The following is a 12883-nucleotide window of genomic DNA, read 5'->3' as shown; positions in this document are numbered from 1 at the left end:
GGACTGACCAGTAGGCCAGTCAGCTTCCACTACAGGCCTCTGGTTTCACCGGTCCCCATGGGTATGAGCACACACGCACCCCCACAGCTACCTCTTGGTTTAAAGAAAGGAAAGGGGGAATCCAGTTCCCCCAAGCCTTAAACACCCGGGCCCCGGGTGAGCACTGGCTGCTGGCTTGGCTGGAGCTCAGTGGCCTCACGTGTGTGGCCCCACGTGTGTCATCACCATGGGTTTTTTACCATGGGTTTCTGATGTCAGTTTTTATCTCATCTCCAGGGACCCCCTGGTGGTGGCGGTCCTCCAGGAACACCCATCATGCCTAGTCCTGCAGGTAAGAAGGCTGGGGGAGGGGTGCCGCTGAGGGAGTAGGGAGTCCTGGAGGGGCCTGGGTGCAGAGCCAGGGCTTGCAAGCCGCTCTTCCTGAGCAGTGCGCCCCCCACCCGGCATCTTGGCACCAGGGATTTAGTGGGCAGGAGGCCCCGGTGCCACCAACCTGCCATGTGGCCTCAGCCGGGTCACTCCTCATCTCCAGTGAAAGGACAGGGCAGAGCAAGGAGATCTGGAAACAAGGGGTCTCACAGCTTTCGGCTCCTGCTGGTCAGAGAGAATCCTGTCCTGGTTGTCATTTCTCTAGATGACTGAGAAGGGGCTTTTGGGTCCTGGCATCCTGGGACCAGGACTCTACAGCGGGATGCCTCTTGAGTGTCTAGAGCTATTGGCTTCTGGTCCTCTGTATCGAAGATCCCTTTTCCCCTTTTCTTTAATCAGAAGAGGGCATGTGTACACACCCACACCACACACACACACACACACACACACAGCATCACAACTGTGTTTTTTCCCAGCTAAGAGTAGCGTACCGTCAACTAGAAGGAATTCAACGTACTATCTTTACCCACCCCCAAAATAAAAAGTGAGAGGTAGTTGGATCTCTGCCCGAGAAATACTGGTGCCTGCTCCTGATATAAACATGTTAGCTGATTTCCTAAGGAGACTTTGCTGGCTAATTGGGGACACGGAGGAGTCCCTCTCTCCCATCCCCTCAGCTCCCTGTAGCAGGGCAGCTGCTCAGTGGCAGGGGTGGCTCTGGCGGCGACCGTGATATTCCCGCTCCTGTTCCCTCTTTCTGCTGCTGCATTTTTATGAGCGGCATGACCTACATTCAGACTGGGTCACATTAAACCACTCCACATGTTACTGCGTCTCCAGCACCATCCCTGCCTCTCTCTCCTGCCCCATCGGCTTGGCAGGGTGGCCCCATCAGCTTGTGGTGTTTCTCTTTCCCAGTTTGACTAACACTGCCGGGCGGGGTTGAGGGGAGAGCACAGGTGGTGGTCTGGCCGCCCCTGCATTGCCAGGCAGTGTCTGGGGACCAGATTTGGTTTGAGATGGGGGAGACGGCTTTGCCATGTCCACATTGCTATCTAGGCGCCCTGAAATCCTTCCTTTCAGGGTTGAGTGGTTTTCACAGTTGAATTTTCTGCGATTAAAAACTTTGTGAATCTTCATTAAATACAAATTAGCCAGAAAATGATGGTACTTAGAGGAAATTTTAGGTGATAAAATACAAAAGAATGAGTTCAAGTGCCATGAGTTTGTTTTAATTAAGAAGTGAATTAATCACCCCGACTTGCGGGTTTCCACTGTTCTACAGATTCAACAAATTCCAGTGACAACATCTACACAATGATTAACCCGGTGCCGCCTGGAGGCAGCCGGTCCAACGTAAGTCAGCTTCTAATAATTTACACATCAGGTACTGCGACAGATCCGACTGACGTCGTCGGCTGAGCGGAAAGCAAGCTTAGCTGATGACAGCCATTTGTTACCAAAGATGGATAAAATAAACCATCAGAAAAGTGATTGACTCTTGGGCAGCTTGGTTGCCATTTCATAGCTGGCAGCGGGTGGGAGAGAAGTGGGTGGGCTGATTCGCACACCTCTGGTCAGAGTGGGGCGCCCAGCCTCACGGTGGGGACCCCTGCTGGCCCGAGCCGGCTGTTGACGGGGAAGAGCCGCAGGCTGCAGGTGGGCCTGGGCCGGTCCCTGCTCGGCTGACTGTCTGTGCACCTGGGCGGTGTCTCAGGTCCATATCCTTGGCTGTGGAGCTTTGGGGGGAGGCCCCCGGGGGCCTGCCTGCTGTGTGCCTCTGGGAGCCCTCAGACCCCCCCATCTTGTAACCTGTCTGCCTCTGCTAGGGCCCTTCCCTCATCTAGAAGCCACTTCCTCCCTTCTTGGCCTCTCGAAGTCCCAACCTGTAATGATGTTGTCGCTCAAATTCCACTTGTTCTGATTCCTGCTCACCTACTCCCTCTCGTGTTCCCGCGCCCATGTCAGGACTGGACTGTGCAGTGGCGGCCTGTCTCCCTCTCCCGGCTGGGAGCTCCCTAAGGACAGGGCTGGTCTGACCCACAGACAACCCTTCCTTGCCAGGCGGGGGAGGTGAGTCCCACTGGCCTTGCCCTCCGGGAGCTCAGGGTCTGGAAAGGAGGCTGTCACGTGACCAAATCAGTAGTTTGTGGGCTGCAGAGCCAGAGGGTAGGCTTGTGACCCCAGGGTTGGCTCGGGCCCTTAGGGATGCACAGTTTGGTTTTGCCAGTTCGGTTCCTGATGTGCCTCCTGAATCACCCCATGTGTTAAATCCTGATTATGGGCTGCCCTGTGCTGGCCACTGCGCGTGTTTCATCCTCCAGCAGCCTCTGGGTGAGGGTCATTGCCCTGCCTCCTGGGGGTGCCGAGAGGGACCTTACCCGGGGTCCTGGGACTGAGAAGTGTGGGAACCTCGCTCCTCAACTGCTGCTCCACCACCATCTCTCCCCCTCTCCTGGGCAGCCAGCATCTCCCATAGCCCCTGCCTCTCCCTAGGGTGGCCAGCCAATTTGGATTTTAGCATGGAAAGCCCTGTGTCCTGGGAGATGACTTCCCAGGACACAAAAATCCTGGGTTTTGCTAATGGATGCAGGTTGGGCAGAAAAGTGTAAGACCCATATAGTGGTCCCAAAGACAGGACTGAGCACATGAAAGTGGCATAGACTCCCCACTTCCCATGGTTGCCGTCACCATATTTTCCTGAGCACGGATGCCAGCAGTCGTGGTCTGTGGCTCTCAATGATGGATCATCCGTGTTGCATCATTCCGAGGGGTACGACTCAAGTGCGCTGCATCCGGGCCCTGGCGGAGTCCACCTTTGACTCTGCTTGCGGCTTAACTGTTTGTGTCAAGATAGTGTTTTTATTTTTCACGTTGTGAGTATCACGATCATGTTTTCTAAGAGCTCAGATAATGAAAATGAGAACGATGAGACCACCAGCACCAGCGTGACCCCGACACCTCCAAAAAAAAAGGGGGGGCGCTGAATGAATTTTAATGACAGGTGTGAGGACACATACAACTGGGTCAGGGAGGCAAATAACCAAACCAGAACATACCGGCAAGTGTGCCGAAAAGATGAGAAGGGATGTGGGTGGAAAAAGGGTGGGAGAGCGCATTGTAGACAGAACTGCACAGTCTAGGACGAGATAGGCACGTCCTTCTGAATCAATCAGAAGTTCCGTGCATCCTCCAAAGAGACCAGTGCTCAGTGCAAAACAGCGGCTGCCACGTTGGCCGGGGCATGAACACCGTTGGCCCTTGAATGAACACCATCGCCATGTTGGTCCATGAACTGAGATGGCTCCATGAACGGAGAAGGTTGCATTTCCTGACTCAGAGGCTGCAACGAAGTCCTGTGGGTGAACAGAAGGGGGAATTTTGATGCCAAGTGTGTTGGTCCTTTACAGTGTACAGCTGATTCTATTGCATCTTCGAGAAAATCAGGGAGCTTCTTTCGTCATATCACATGGTTCATCACACCGTGGCAACAAAAGTCTCCCCAGCTTTTAGGTACTTTGACTTGAAAACTGGAGCTTCAAATCATAATCTTGACTTCTACAAAGAAGATGTTAATGAAACTGCAGAAAACAAATAAAAGATTGTTATTCTCCTTGTCCAAATGCAAACCAGACTTCGCTCGTTTATCTGCATATTTGGCAGACACTGCAGTTAATTTGGCAAGTTTCATTTAGTCTATAAACTTCTTACCTGCTAAATGCCCCACACACTTTGTCCCCGACACCGCTGTCAAGGGGGGAGATGTGCTTACCTTTGATAATCCAGCTTTCATAATGAAACGTTTTGGTCACTTGTCAGTTTGCTCAAAACGTGCAGAAGCACTCAGTGAGATTTTTGAGTTTATAGAAATGGAGAGAGCCTTGGACACACGCCCACAGATGGCTGTTGCTGGCCACAGAGAAGATGTTAAAATGTCAGCCTGCTGTGATGCTCTTCTCTGATTTGGAAATACGATGAGATGAGAATGCAGAAAGGAATGACAGTAAAATAGAAATGTAGTTGCTGCTTCTCCAGAACCGTTTGATGGTCTTTAAAGAGGCCATGAGGAGCCAAGATGAGGCTGAGTGGACGGCACTTGAGCTGTTCAGATTCGTGGGGGGTTGTGATAAAGCCTCATACAGCCAAAGTAATGGCTTACCTTTGGCAGTGAGGCTGCTTGAGGACTCAAAGTGTCACCGGTAAGGGCAGCCAAGTTAGAACTTTCCCAGTTTCTTTATTAAAACTGTAACTTATTTAAAATCCAACTTAGATCTCACAAGTTCAGATTACCTTTGTGCTTTAAAACCAGTTTCCCTAAGAGAGGTTTAATCGATAATGATATACAGTGTGCTCGGAATGTTTAGAAATGATGGCCATCGTAGGCAGGCATAGCCCATCTGATGAGCTCCTAGATGAGAAGGGCCTGACTGACAAGCAGCTGATCTTCCAAAACCCGCTTGTAGATACAAAGTGGTTGGACATCTTTGGAGAGCTGGGAGCGATTCCTACAGATCCAGAAACCTGAGCACGTAAGCAAAATCCTAAGCACTCCATGTGCAGACGTGTTCTTTTTGTTTTTGTTTTTTCTTGGCTGCTTTGGGTCTTTGTTGCTGCGCACGGGCTTTCTCTAGTTGGAGCAAGCGGGGGCTACTCTTCGTTGTGGTGCGCGGGCTTCTCCTTGCGGTGGCTCCTCTTGTTGTGCAGCATGGGCTCTAGGCGCACGGGCTCTAGAGCGCAGGCTTGGTAGTTGTGGCGCACGGGCTTAGTTGCTTCGCGGCATGTGGGATCTTCCTGGGCGAGGGATTGAACCCGTGTCCCCTGCATTGGCAGGCGGATTCGTAACCACTGTGCCACCAGGGAAGTCCATGCAGACGTGTCTGTGGAGAGGATAGTCTGGTGTTACCACGTTGGACTGACACCAGGGCTTGATAAGAGCAGAGCGGCACGTCGGTACATTTTCCATTTGACTCTGTATTCAGATTTGCCACTACATGAAAGGAAAGAAGGATGCCCAAGAACCTGCAGGCAGTTCAGGGAAGTATTAGTGGAAAAGCAAGCGCCATTTGCCCTGTTGGACCCCTGAAAGCAAGACAGGTCCCCAGCAGCTCTAATGGACACCACCCCCGCCACAAAAAAAAAAATCGGCCAGGCTCTTGCTTTGGCCATGTCTTCTCACACTAGCGTGGTCTGGTCCTGAAACGTGGCCTCAGGAGGTGCCACCAGTGTTCCCATCAGTACACAGAGGATATAGGACTGAATGAACTTCCTTGAATGGATTATCCAGGACATCTACCCAATGAAAGAAACAATGCTAGCTTTTTGTACGTAAAACTTTTTTTTAAATCTTTAAAAAAAATTTTAAAAAAGCAGAGCAAAAATATCCTATTGTGATACAGGACAGAAAAAAGTGTCAGTTTTTAGAAACTAAATATAGGTAGTATCTGTTTAATCAGTCCTATTGTATTTAGGTTCTCTTTTGAAAAAATCTTAACGTGTGTGTTCAATAAATACACAGTAATACAGCCTACAACATTTAAATATCCAGTAAAGAGTTAAAATAATTTGCTGTGTCAGAACACAGAAATATTATAAAAGTGTTGTGTTTTTTCCACACGTCATTTGTTTAACTGGTCCTGTTGCCACTGTTAACTAGTTCAGCTGTTCTTTAATTAATAGCATTTAAGTAACGGAAAAGTAATACAGAATAAAGAAGTGGCGCTGGGACAACTGGATATCCACGTGCAGACAAATGAAGTTAGACTGCATCCTTACAACATACACAAAAATTAACTCAGTGTAGACCCTAGGCCTAAACGTCAGAGCTAAAACTATCAAACACTTAGAAGAAAATGTAGGAATAAATCTTTGTGACCTGGGTTAGCAAAGCCTTCTTACCTACAACACCAGAAACACAAGTGACAAAAGAAAAGAAGTAGCTGCACTAGACTTCATTAAAATTTAAAACTCGAGGGGCTTCCCTGGTGGCGCAGTGGTTGAGAGTCCGCCTGCCGATGCAGGGGACACGGGTTCATGCCCCGGTCCGGGAAGATCCCACATGCCGCGGAGCGGCTGGGCCCGTGAGCCATGGCCGCTGAGCCTGCGCGTCCGGAGCCTGTGCTCCGCAACGGGAGAGGCCACAACAGTGAGAGGCCCGCGTACCGCAAAAAAAAAAAATTTAAAACTCGTGCTTCAAAGGACACTGTCAAGAAGGTAAAAAGACAGCCCATAGAAAATATTTGCAAGTCATATGTCTGGTAAGGGGCTTGAATCCAGAATATGTAAAGAACTCTTAAAACTCAATAATAAAAAAACAAACCAACTTAAAAATGGCCCAAGGGGACTTCCCTGGTGGTCCAGTGGTTAAGAATCCAACTTGCAATGCAGGGGATGCCAGTTTGATCCCTGGTTGGGGGACTAAGGTCCCACATGCCACGAGGCAACTAAGCCCACACACCACAACTACAGAGCCCGCATGCCGCGACTACAGAGCCCACGCGCCCTGGACCCTGCGCCCCACAACTAGAGAGAAACCCACGTGCCACAACTAGAGAGAAACCCACGTGCCACAACTAGAGAAAAGCCTGTGTGCCACAACTAGAGAAAAGCCTGCGTACCACAACTAGAGAGAAGCCCACGGGCCACAACGAAAGATCCACATGCCGGAACTAAGACCCGACGCAGCCAAAAAATAAACTTAAAAGCAAATGGGCCAAGGATCTGAATGGACATTTCTCCAAAGATGTACAAATAGCCAATAAGCACATGAAAAGATGCTCAGCGTCAGTTATTAGGGAAAAGCAAATGAAAACTACAGTGAGCTGTCACTTCACACCCACTAGGATGGCTAGAATCAGAAAGACATAATGAGCGGTGTTGGCGAGGATGGGAAGAAATTGGAACCCTCACACATAGCTGGAGGGAACGTGGAATGTGGAGTGGTGCAGATGCTGTGGAAAACAGTCTGGCAGTTCTTCGAAAGGTTAAACAGTTACCCTGTGACCCTGCAATTCCACTCATAGGTATCTACCCCAGAGAAATGAAAGCATGTCCACACAATAATTGTACACAGATGTTCACAGGAACACTAGTCATCATAGCCAAAAAGTGGAAACAACCTAACTGCCCATTGACTGATGAATGGGTAATTAAAGGTGGTATATACATACAGTGGAACGTTACTTGGCCGTAAGAAGTAATGAAGTACATGATACATGCAACAACATGGATGAACCTTGAAGACATTTTGCTAAGTGAAAGAAGCCAGCCACAATGGTCACATATAATTCTGTTTGTATGAAGTGTCTAGAATAGCTAAATCTGTAGAGACAGAATAAATTAATGGTTGAGTGGGCCTGGGGATTCAAGGGGGGCGGGGATGGGGAGTGACTGCTAATGGATGCAGGTGATGAAAACGTCCTAAAATTGATGGTGGTGGTGGTTGCACAACTCCATAAATACACTAACAGCCACTGAATCGCATACGTTAAATGGGTCACTTGTATGGTATGTGAATTATATCTCAAGCTGTTAAAAAGAATAACAGAAATACACATAATATGTTATTTAAGATACCTGTTTTTAAATATATGTATGTTTCCGTAATGACACATGTGCATAACTGTTTATTGTCACATTTCGGGATTCTTTTGCTCTGGTGTGACTGTGTCTGGGTTTGGCTCCTTAAAAAGTTGGTCACCCTCATCCTCCTATCACTTGGGTTCATAAGCATGAAATTGGTTGCCAGATGGCAAAATGTGCCCCAATGCCTGCGAGTGGCCCTGGGAGGCCACTGGGGAGGCCAGGATCCTGCACCCACGGGGTGTGTGAGTGGGAGGCGGGGTGAGGAAGCGGCTGGTGCCGCAGCCCCTCCCCTGCAGTCTCGTCACATCAGTTCCTGCTCCAGCCACTCCGTGCTGGCACCTGCTAGGAGGCCTCTTACTTCTGCTCAGGCAGGACCCCTGCTGAGAACAAGGCCATGGTCCATCTCTGCCTGCCCAGATTCTATCCTTCAATTATTTTGACGCTCTGCCTCCTCCTCCATGCAGCCTGTTCTGATTTCTCTGCCCTTTCCTCAGTGCCTCTTTCTGAAGTTGCAGCCGTGCTTTGTCTGCAGCTCTCTTTGGATCTCAGCATCCTGTGGGGAAGTTGGGTGTCCGTGGCTGTGCTCCTCCTTCAGACTGAGGCCCAGGTGTGACCCAGCTCTGTGTCCTTAGTGCCCGGCACAGGCCTCCATTCTGCCACTTCGTCCCCTGTCCACCCTGGCATCCAGTCTGTATCCCTGGGCTTTGGCTCTCCAGACTGGGCTCAGCCATCCCTTGGTGGCCATGCGATGTGACCTCTGGCCTTTGGTTGCTGCTTTGCTGAGATGGGGGGGTTAGTTCCAGACAGATTTGAGAAGGCGGGTAGAGCAGATTACACGTCTGGTGTCTGGTCTGTCTGCGCCGTCAGTTCTGCTCATTAGTGAGCTCCCCCACACAGTCCCAGCGAGAGAAGTCCTGCCACCCACGCCCCAGCTCCCCACACATTTCTGAGGAAGAGCCTGGAGGAGGCTAGTGTGATGGTTCCAGGGCCAGGCTGCCCACGGTCCAGCCGCAGCTTCTCCATCTCTCCTACCTGGGAGATCGTGCGCAAAGCATGGTCCACTCTGTGCTTCAGTCTCCTCATCTGTAAAATGGGGAGGAAAAGCACAAATGTTTTTGTTTCCTGGCCTGGCAGTTGGTCACTCCGTCTGGGTGAGGTTCTCACTGGCGAGCCCCGCACGCTGCCCCGGGATGGAGAGAGCCCGGGATGGGATCCAGCAGGCCTGGTTTGAGAGCTGTCTCTGGGTGGCCTTGGACCAGTCCCTCTCTCTCTCTGGGTGGGTTTCCTCCCGTGGTGCATAGGAATGAGCGCCTCTGCCTTGCACAATTCCTAGGGCCGAGGGGAGGCACCAGCTCCGGCCTCCTGGTGTTAAATGCCTGAGTGTGTGAGAGTGGCCCCGCCAGAATGGAAGCTCCCCGGGGATGCAGCTGGGCATGGGAGCCCTGCGAGGGTTGCAGCCGAGCCGAGGGCCCACTCAGCTGCCACGCTCTGTGCTTCTCCCACAGTTCCCGATGGGTCCAGGCTCGGACGGCCCGATGGGGGGCATGGGCGGCATGGAGCCACACCACATGAACGGCTCGTTAGGTGAGTCAGCGCCCTGACCTCATCATGTTGCCCCCTGCCCGACCCTCCCGGGAAGCCTTCTCTGCCTTGGCTCCTGGCTCCCCTAGGCCGGGTCCCCACAGGAAGATCCCAAGAGGAAGATGTTGCCTAAGTAGAAGATCCTCTTTGCAGAGGTGTTTGGGCTTGGGTGGAAGGGTTTGGAGGCCCCTGCACAGAAGGGTGGGCAAGAAACTGAACTGGATTCATTTTTCCTTTCAGGGTCAGGTGACATAGATGGACTTCCAAAAGTGAGTGTGTATTCCATGTCTCCTCCCTAACAGCACCACCCAGAAAGCCTTTCCCGCATCTGGGAGGGGCAGGTTGCTGGGGGCACGGGGGCTTACCTCCTCTGCTCTCTCTGCAGAATTCTCCTAACAACATAAGTGGCATTAGCAATCCTCCAGGCACCCCTCGAGACGACGGTGAGCTAGGAGGGAACTTCCTCCACTCCTTCCAGAACGACAATGTAAGTGTGCCTGCCACCACCCTCATTTCACCCCTGTGTCCTCACCGTATCCCCTGGGGCTGGGGACTGTTGATTTAAGTTTCAGTCTCCTGACCAAGACCTGCCTGCTGGGCCAGTGTCCTGGCAGCTGTGTCGTGGGCCTTTCACCTCGGTTACTTTTCCACACAAAGTGCAGAGCCCTCACCTCCCCCACCCCCCTCCCCCACCGCTTGGCGCTGACCCCTGCTACCTGAGTCTGACCTTCCCGAAGCATCCACACGGAGGCGCAGCGCCTCCAGCAGTGAAGAAGCTGACGTGGCTGGACGAGCCCTGGGCTCTGGCCCACTGGGTCTCTGTCCCAGTCTTATTTCCTCCCGTCCTGGGGAAGGAGCTTCACGCACCCAGTGACTTCTGGGGGTCTCGGTGCAGAGGAGCTGGCCGTCTCCTTTTTCACACTGGGCCTCTATTTACAGTGTCGTCTGAAGAAACGATGTCATGGGTAAGCAGCTTTTGAGAACCACAGGCCGGCTCCCACCCCAGGGCACCGTCTGTGCTCCGGCTCGTCAGACCCCGGTTCTCTGCAGTCTGTGGCCCCATGAGGGGACGGCAGGGGCCGCTGCTGCTTTGCTTGGAAAGAAGGGGTGATTTGGAGAGGGAAAGGGGCCGGGGAGAGGAGTCAGGGACACAGGCTGGTGCCAAGAGGTGGCTCCTAAGTCCCGCCTGCTGGCCCCCTGCCCACCCAGTGCCATCATGGGTGTCTCAGCCCAGCCACCCCCAGACAGTCCCAGTCCAGCTCTGCAGTCAGATCTCCACAGGGCTCTCCCACACCCTGGCCCTCATGACCCCCCTTCTCTGCTTCTCCCCTTCCAGTATTCTCCAAGCATGACGATGAGTGTGTGATCCCCCCTCCTCTTCTCGGAGACGCTGAGAGAGCCGGCATTGCAGGTGGGAAGGTGCCAGAAATTATGCAAGAAGAAGTGAGGTGTCATTACCCAGGAGCTGGGGGAGGGGCATCTCCTGCTCCCCCTCAACCCTCCCCCTCCCCTCCCCCAACCTTTCTCAATTTTAGTTTCATGCAATAAAAAGGCCGAACTTTTTATTCCATAAAACATGAAGGACAAAACTCAAAAATACATTTCAAGTCAATGACCAGAAAAATCCCACCCCTTGCCCTTTCCCAAAAGGACCTTTTATGTACATGACACATTTTTGTTGTTTTTTGTTGGGGGTTTTACCGTTGTTGGGATTTTTTTAATTTGTTTTCAGGGGGGTTTTTTGGGGGAAAAATTTTTAAAAATGGAAGCTTCTAGCAAGCCCCCCCCCCACCCCAATCAACCTCTTTGCTTTCTTCTTTAAAAAAAAAAAAAGGACAAAAAAAAGCAAAAAACGAAAAACAAAAAACAAAAACCCAAGCCCTGTTGTCTGTCTGTACCCAAGCCCTTCCACCAGGAAAGCTAGTCTAGGTGTGAGATCTCACCTGTCTTTGTAGCCATCTAAAAATAATAATAATAATTATAATAAACTGGGCAGTTTACAATCGGTGGTTTCTTTCAAACGGCCTTTTTGGGAAAGAAAAAATGAGTCACCCTTTTCCACTTGGGGTTTTTGGTTTGTGCTGACGGGCAAGGGAAGGGCAGGAACCTGTCTTGTTTCTGCTTGATCTCCTGGCGAGGTGGCGACAGCAACTGCACAGCTTCGACCCCAGACCCCCTCCCCCGTTACGTGGCCGGAGGGGCCAGACCACCGACCGCTTTCAGGATCCCGCCCCAGTGGAGCTGTGCTGCGACCCAGTGGCATGCACTGTGTTCCCAGGACTGCTTCCTCTCTCTTCTGGACCTCTCCCCGCCCAGCGTCCCGCCCTCCAGCCCCCTCCTCAGCCCCCACCCCAGTCTTCCCAGTGAGAATCCTGCCAGCGGGGTGGTGGCCTGGAGCGGAGTGGGGGAGGCCGCCCCGACAGGATGGCTATGACCTGGGACATGGAAACTGTGACCTCCGCGTTCTCATTCCTCGAATCGTCGTCCTCCTGTGTGCGGGCAGTAGAGGGCTGGAGTTTGGGTTTTCTTTTTTTTTTCCCCTCTTGATTCTTCTTTTTCAAAAATGGGATATTGACCAGAATTGCTCTGTGTGCGCTTGGAACTGGACAGAGAGACTTTGGAATAGCTGTGGGGGGCAGGGGGGACGCCAGCAACCAAACAGATGTGCTGTTTCCGGTCCTGTTTTTATTTTCAAAAACCAACAAATGCGACAGTGGAGCCTGTCCCCTCCCAGGAGGGGTGACTTGTGGCCTCCCTCACCTCACCACTCCCCCATCGAAACCTCTGTGTCTTGCCCTGAAGACACCAGAATTCTTTGTACATTTACACCCCTCCTCCTCCTCTTCCCCCCCTGTAGCTGGTCTTTGTTTTCGTCCCTCCCTTTCTGATCCATGTATATCATATTATGTGAGATATCATCTGCCTGAAAAAAGACCTTGTGCGGATTATTGGGAACATTGTAGCTGTTTCTGTGTTTTTTCTTACCTTGTAGTCTGGTTCTGAATTAAGAGAGGAAAAAAAAGTAATTATGATACATTGTAGTTTGTGTACGATATATGTTGATAACGTTTTATTAAAGGGACATCTTTTTTCCGCAGCCCTTCCTGACATGTTTGGGGGGAACATGGGTTGGAGTTCGTTATACTGATTACAAAATGCCAGGCAACTGGTTGGGCAGAATTTTTGTTCCTGTTGCAGGGCAAGATTTTGGTTTGTGCTGTTTCAGGAGTCGGCCTTCTTTTCCTGGGCATGTTAATCTTCTGTGGAGAGTTGGGGAAGATGGTTGGGAGGACACTGTCTCACTTCAAACATTCGGGGACATTCTAAAAGGCAGTTGGGGTTTCTCATCTCA

The 12883-nt window shown here is 51.4% G+C and overlaps 1 protein-coding gene across 31 annotated transcripts in view; it reads left to right on the top strand.

Annotated features, from left to right (window-relative positions):
* SSBP3 (single stranded DNA binding protein 3) overlaps positions 1 to 11536 on the top strand; it is a 163203-nt gene extending 151667 nt beyond the window's left edge. For 20 of the 31 annotated variants that reach the window (XM_065877751.1, XM_065877897.1, XM_065877836.1 and 17 more), the window contains 6 exons: positions 277 to 331; positions 1655 to 1725; positions 9456 to 9534; positions 9772 to 9800; positions 9917 to 10018; positions 10868 to 10897. In XM_065877751.1, coding sequence (XP_065733823.1) covers positions 277 to 331; positions 1655 to 1725; positions 9456 to 9534; positions 9772 to 9800; positions 9917 to 10018; positions 10868 to 10897 — 366 coding nt within the window. Of the gene's footprint in view, positions 1 to 276; positions 332 to 1654; positions 1726 to 9455; positions 9535 to 9771; positions 9801 to 9916; positions 10019 to 10867 lie in introns of all 31 variants that reach the window. The other 11 variants (XM_065877904.1, XM_065877890.1, XM_065877866.1 and 8 more) reach the window with 4 other exon arrangements.
* The last annotated feature ends 1347 nt before the right edge of the window (positions 11537 to 12883 follow it).

This window comes from Phocoena phocoena, chromosome 1 (assembly GCF_963924675.1).
Source record: "Phocoena phocoena chromosome 1, mPhoPho1.1, whole genome shotgun sequence".
Taxonomy (NCBI): domain Eukaryota; kingdom Metazoa; phylum Chordata; class Mammalia; order Artiodactyla; family Phocoenidae; genus Phocoena; species Phocoena phocoena.
The sequence above is the reverse complement of the archived record's forward strand: the minus strand, read 5'-3'. Positions and strand labels throughout refer to the sequence as shown.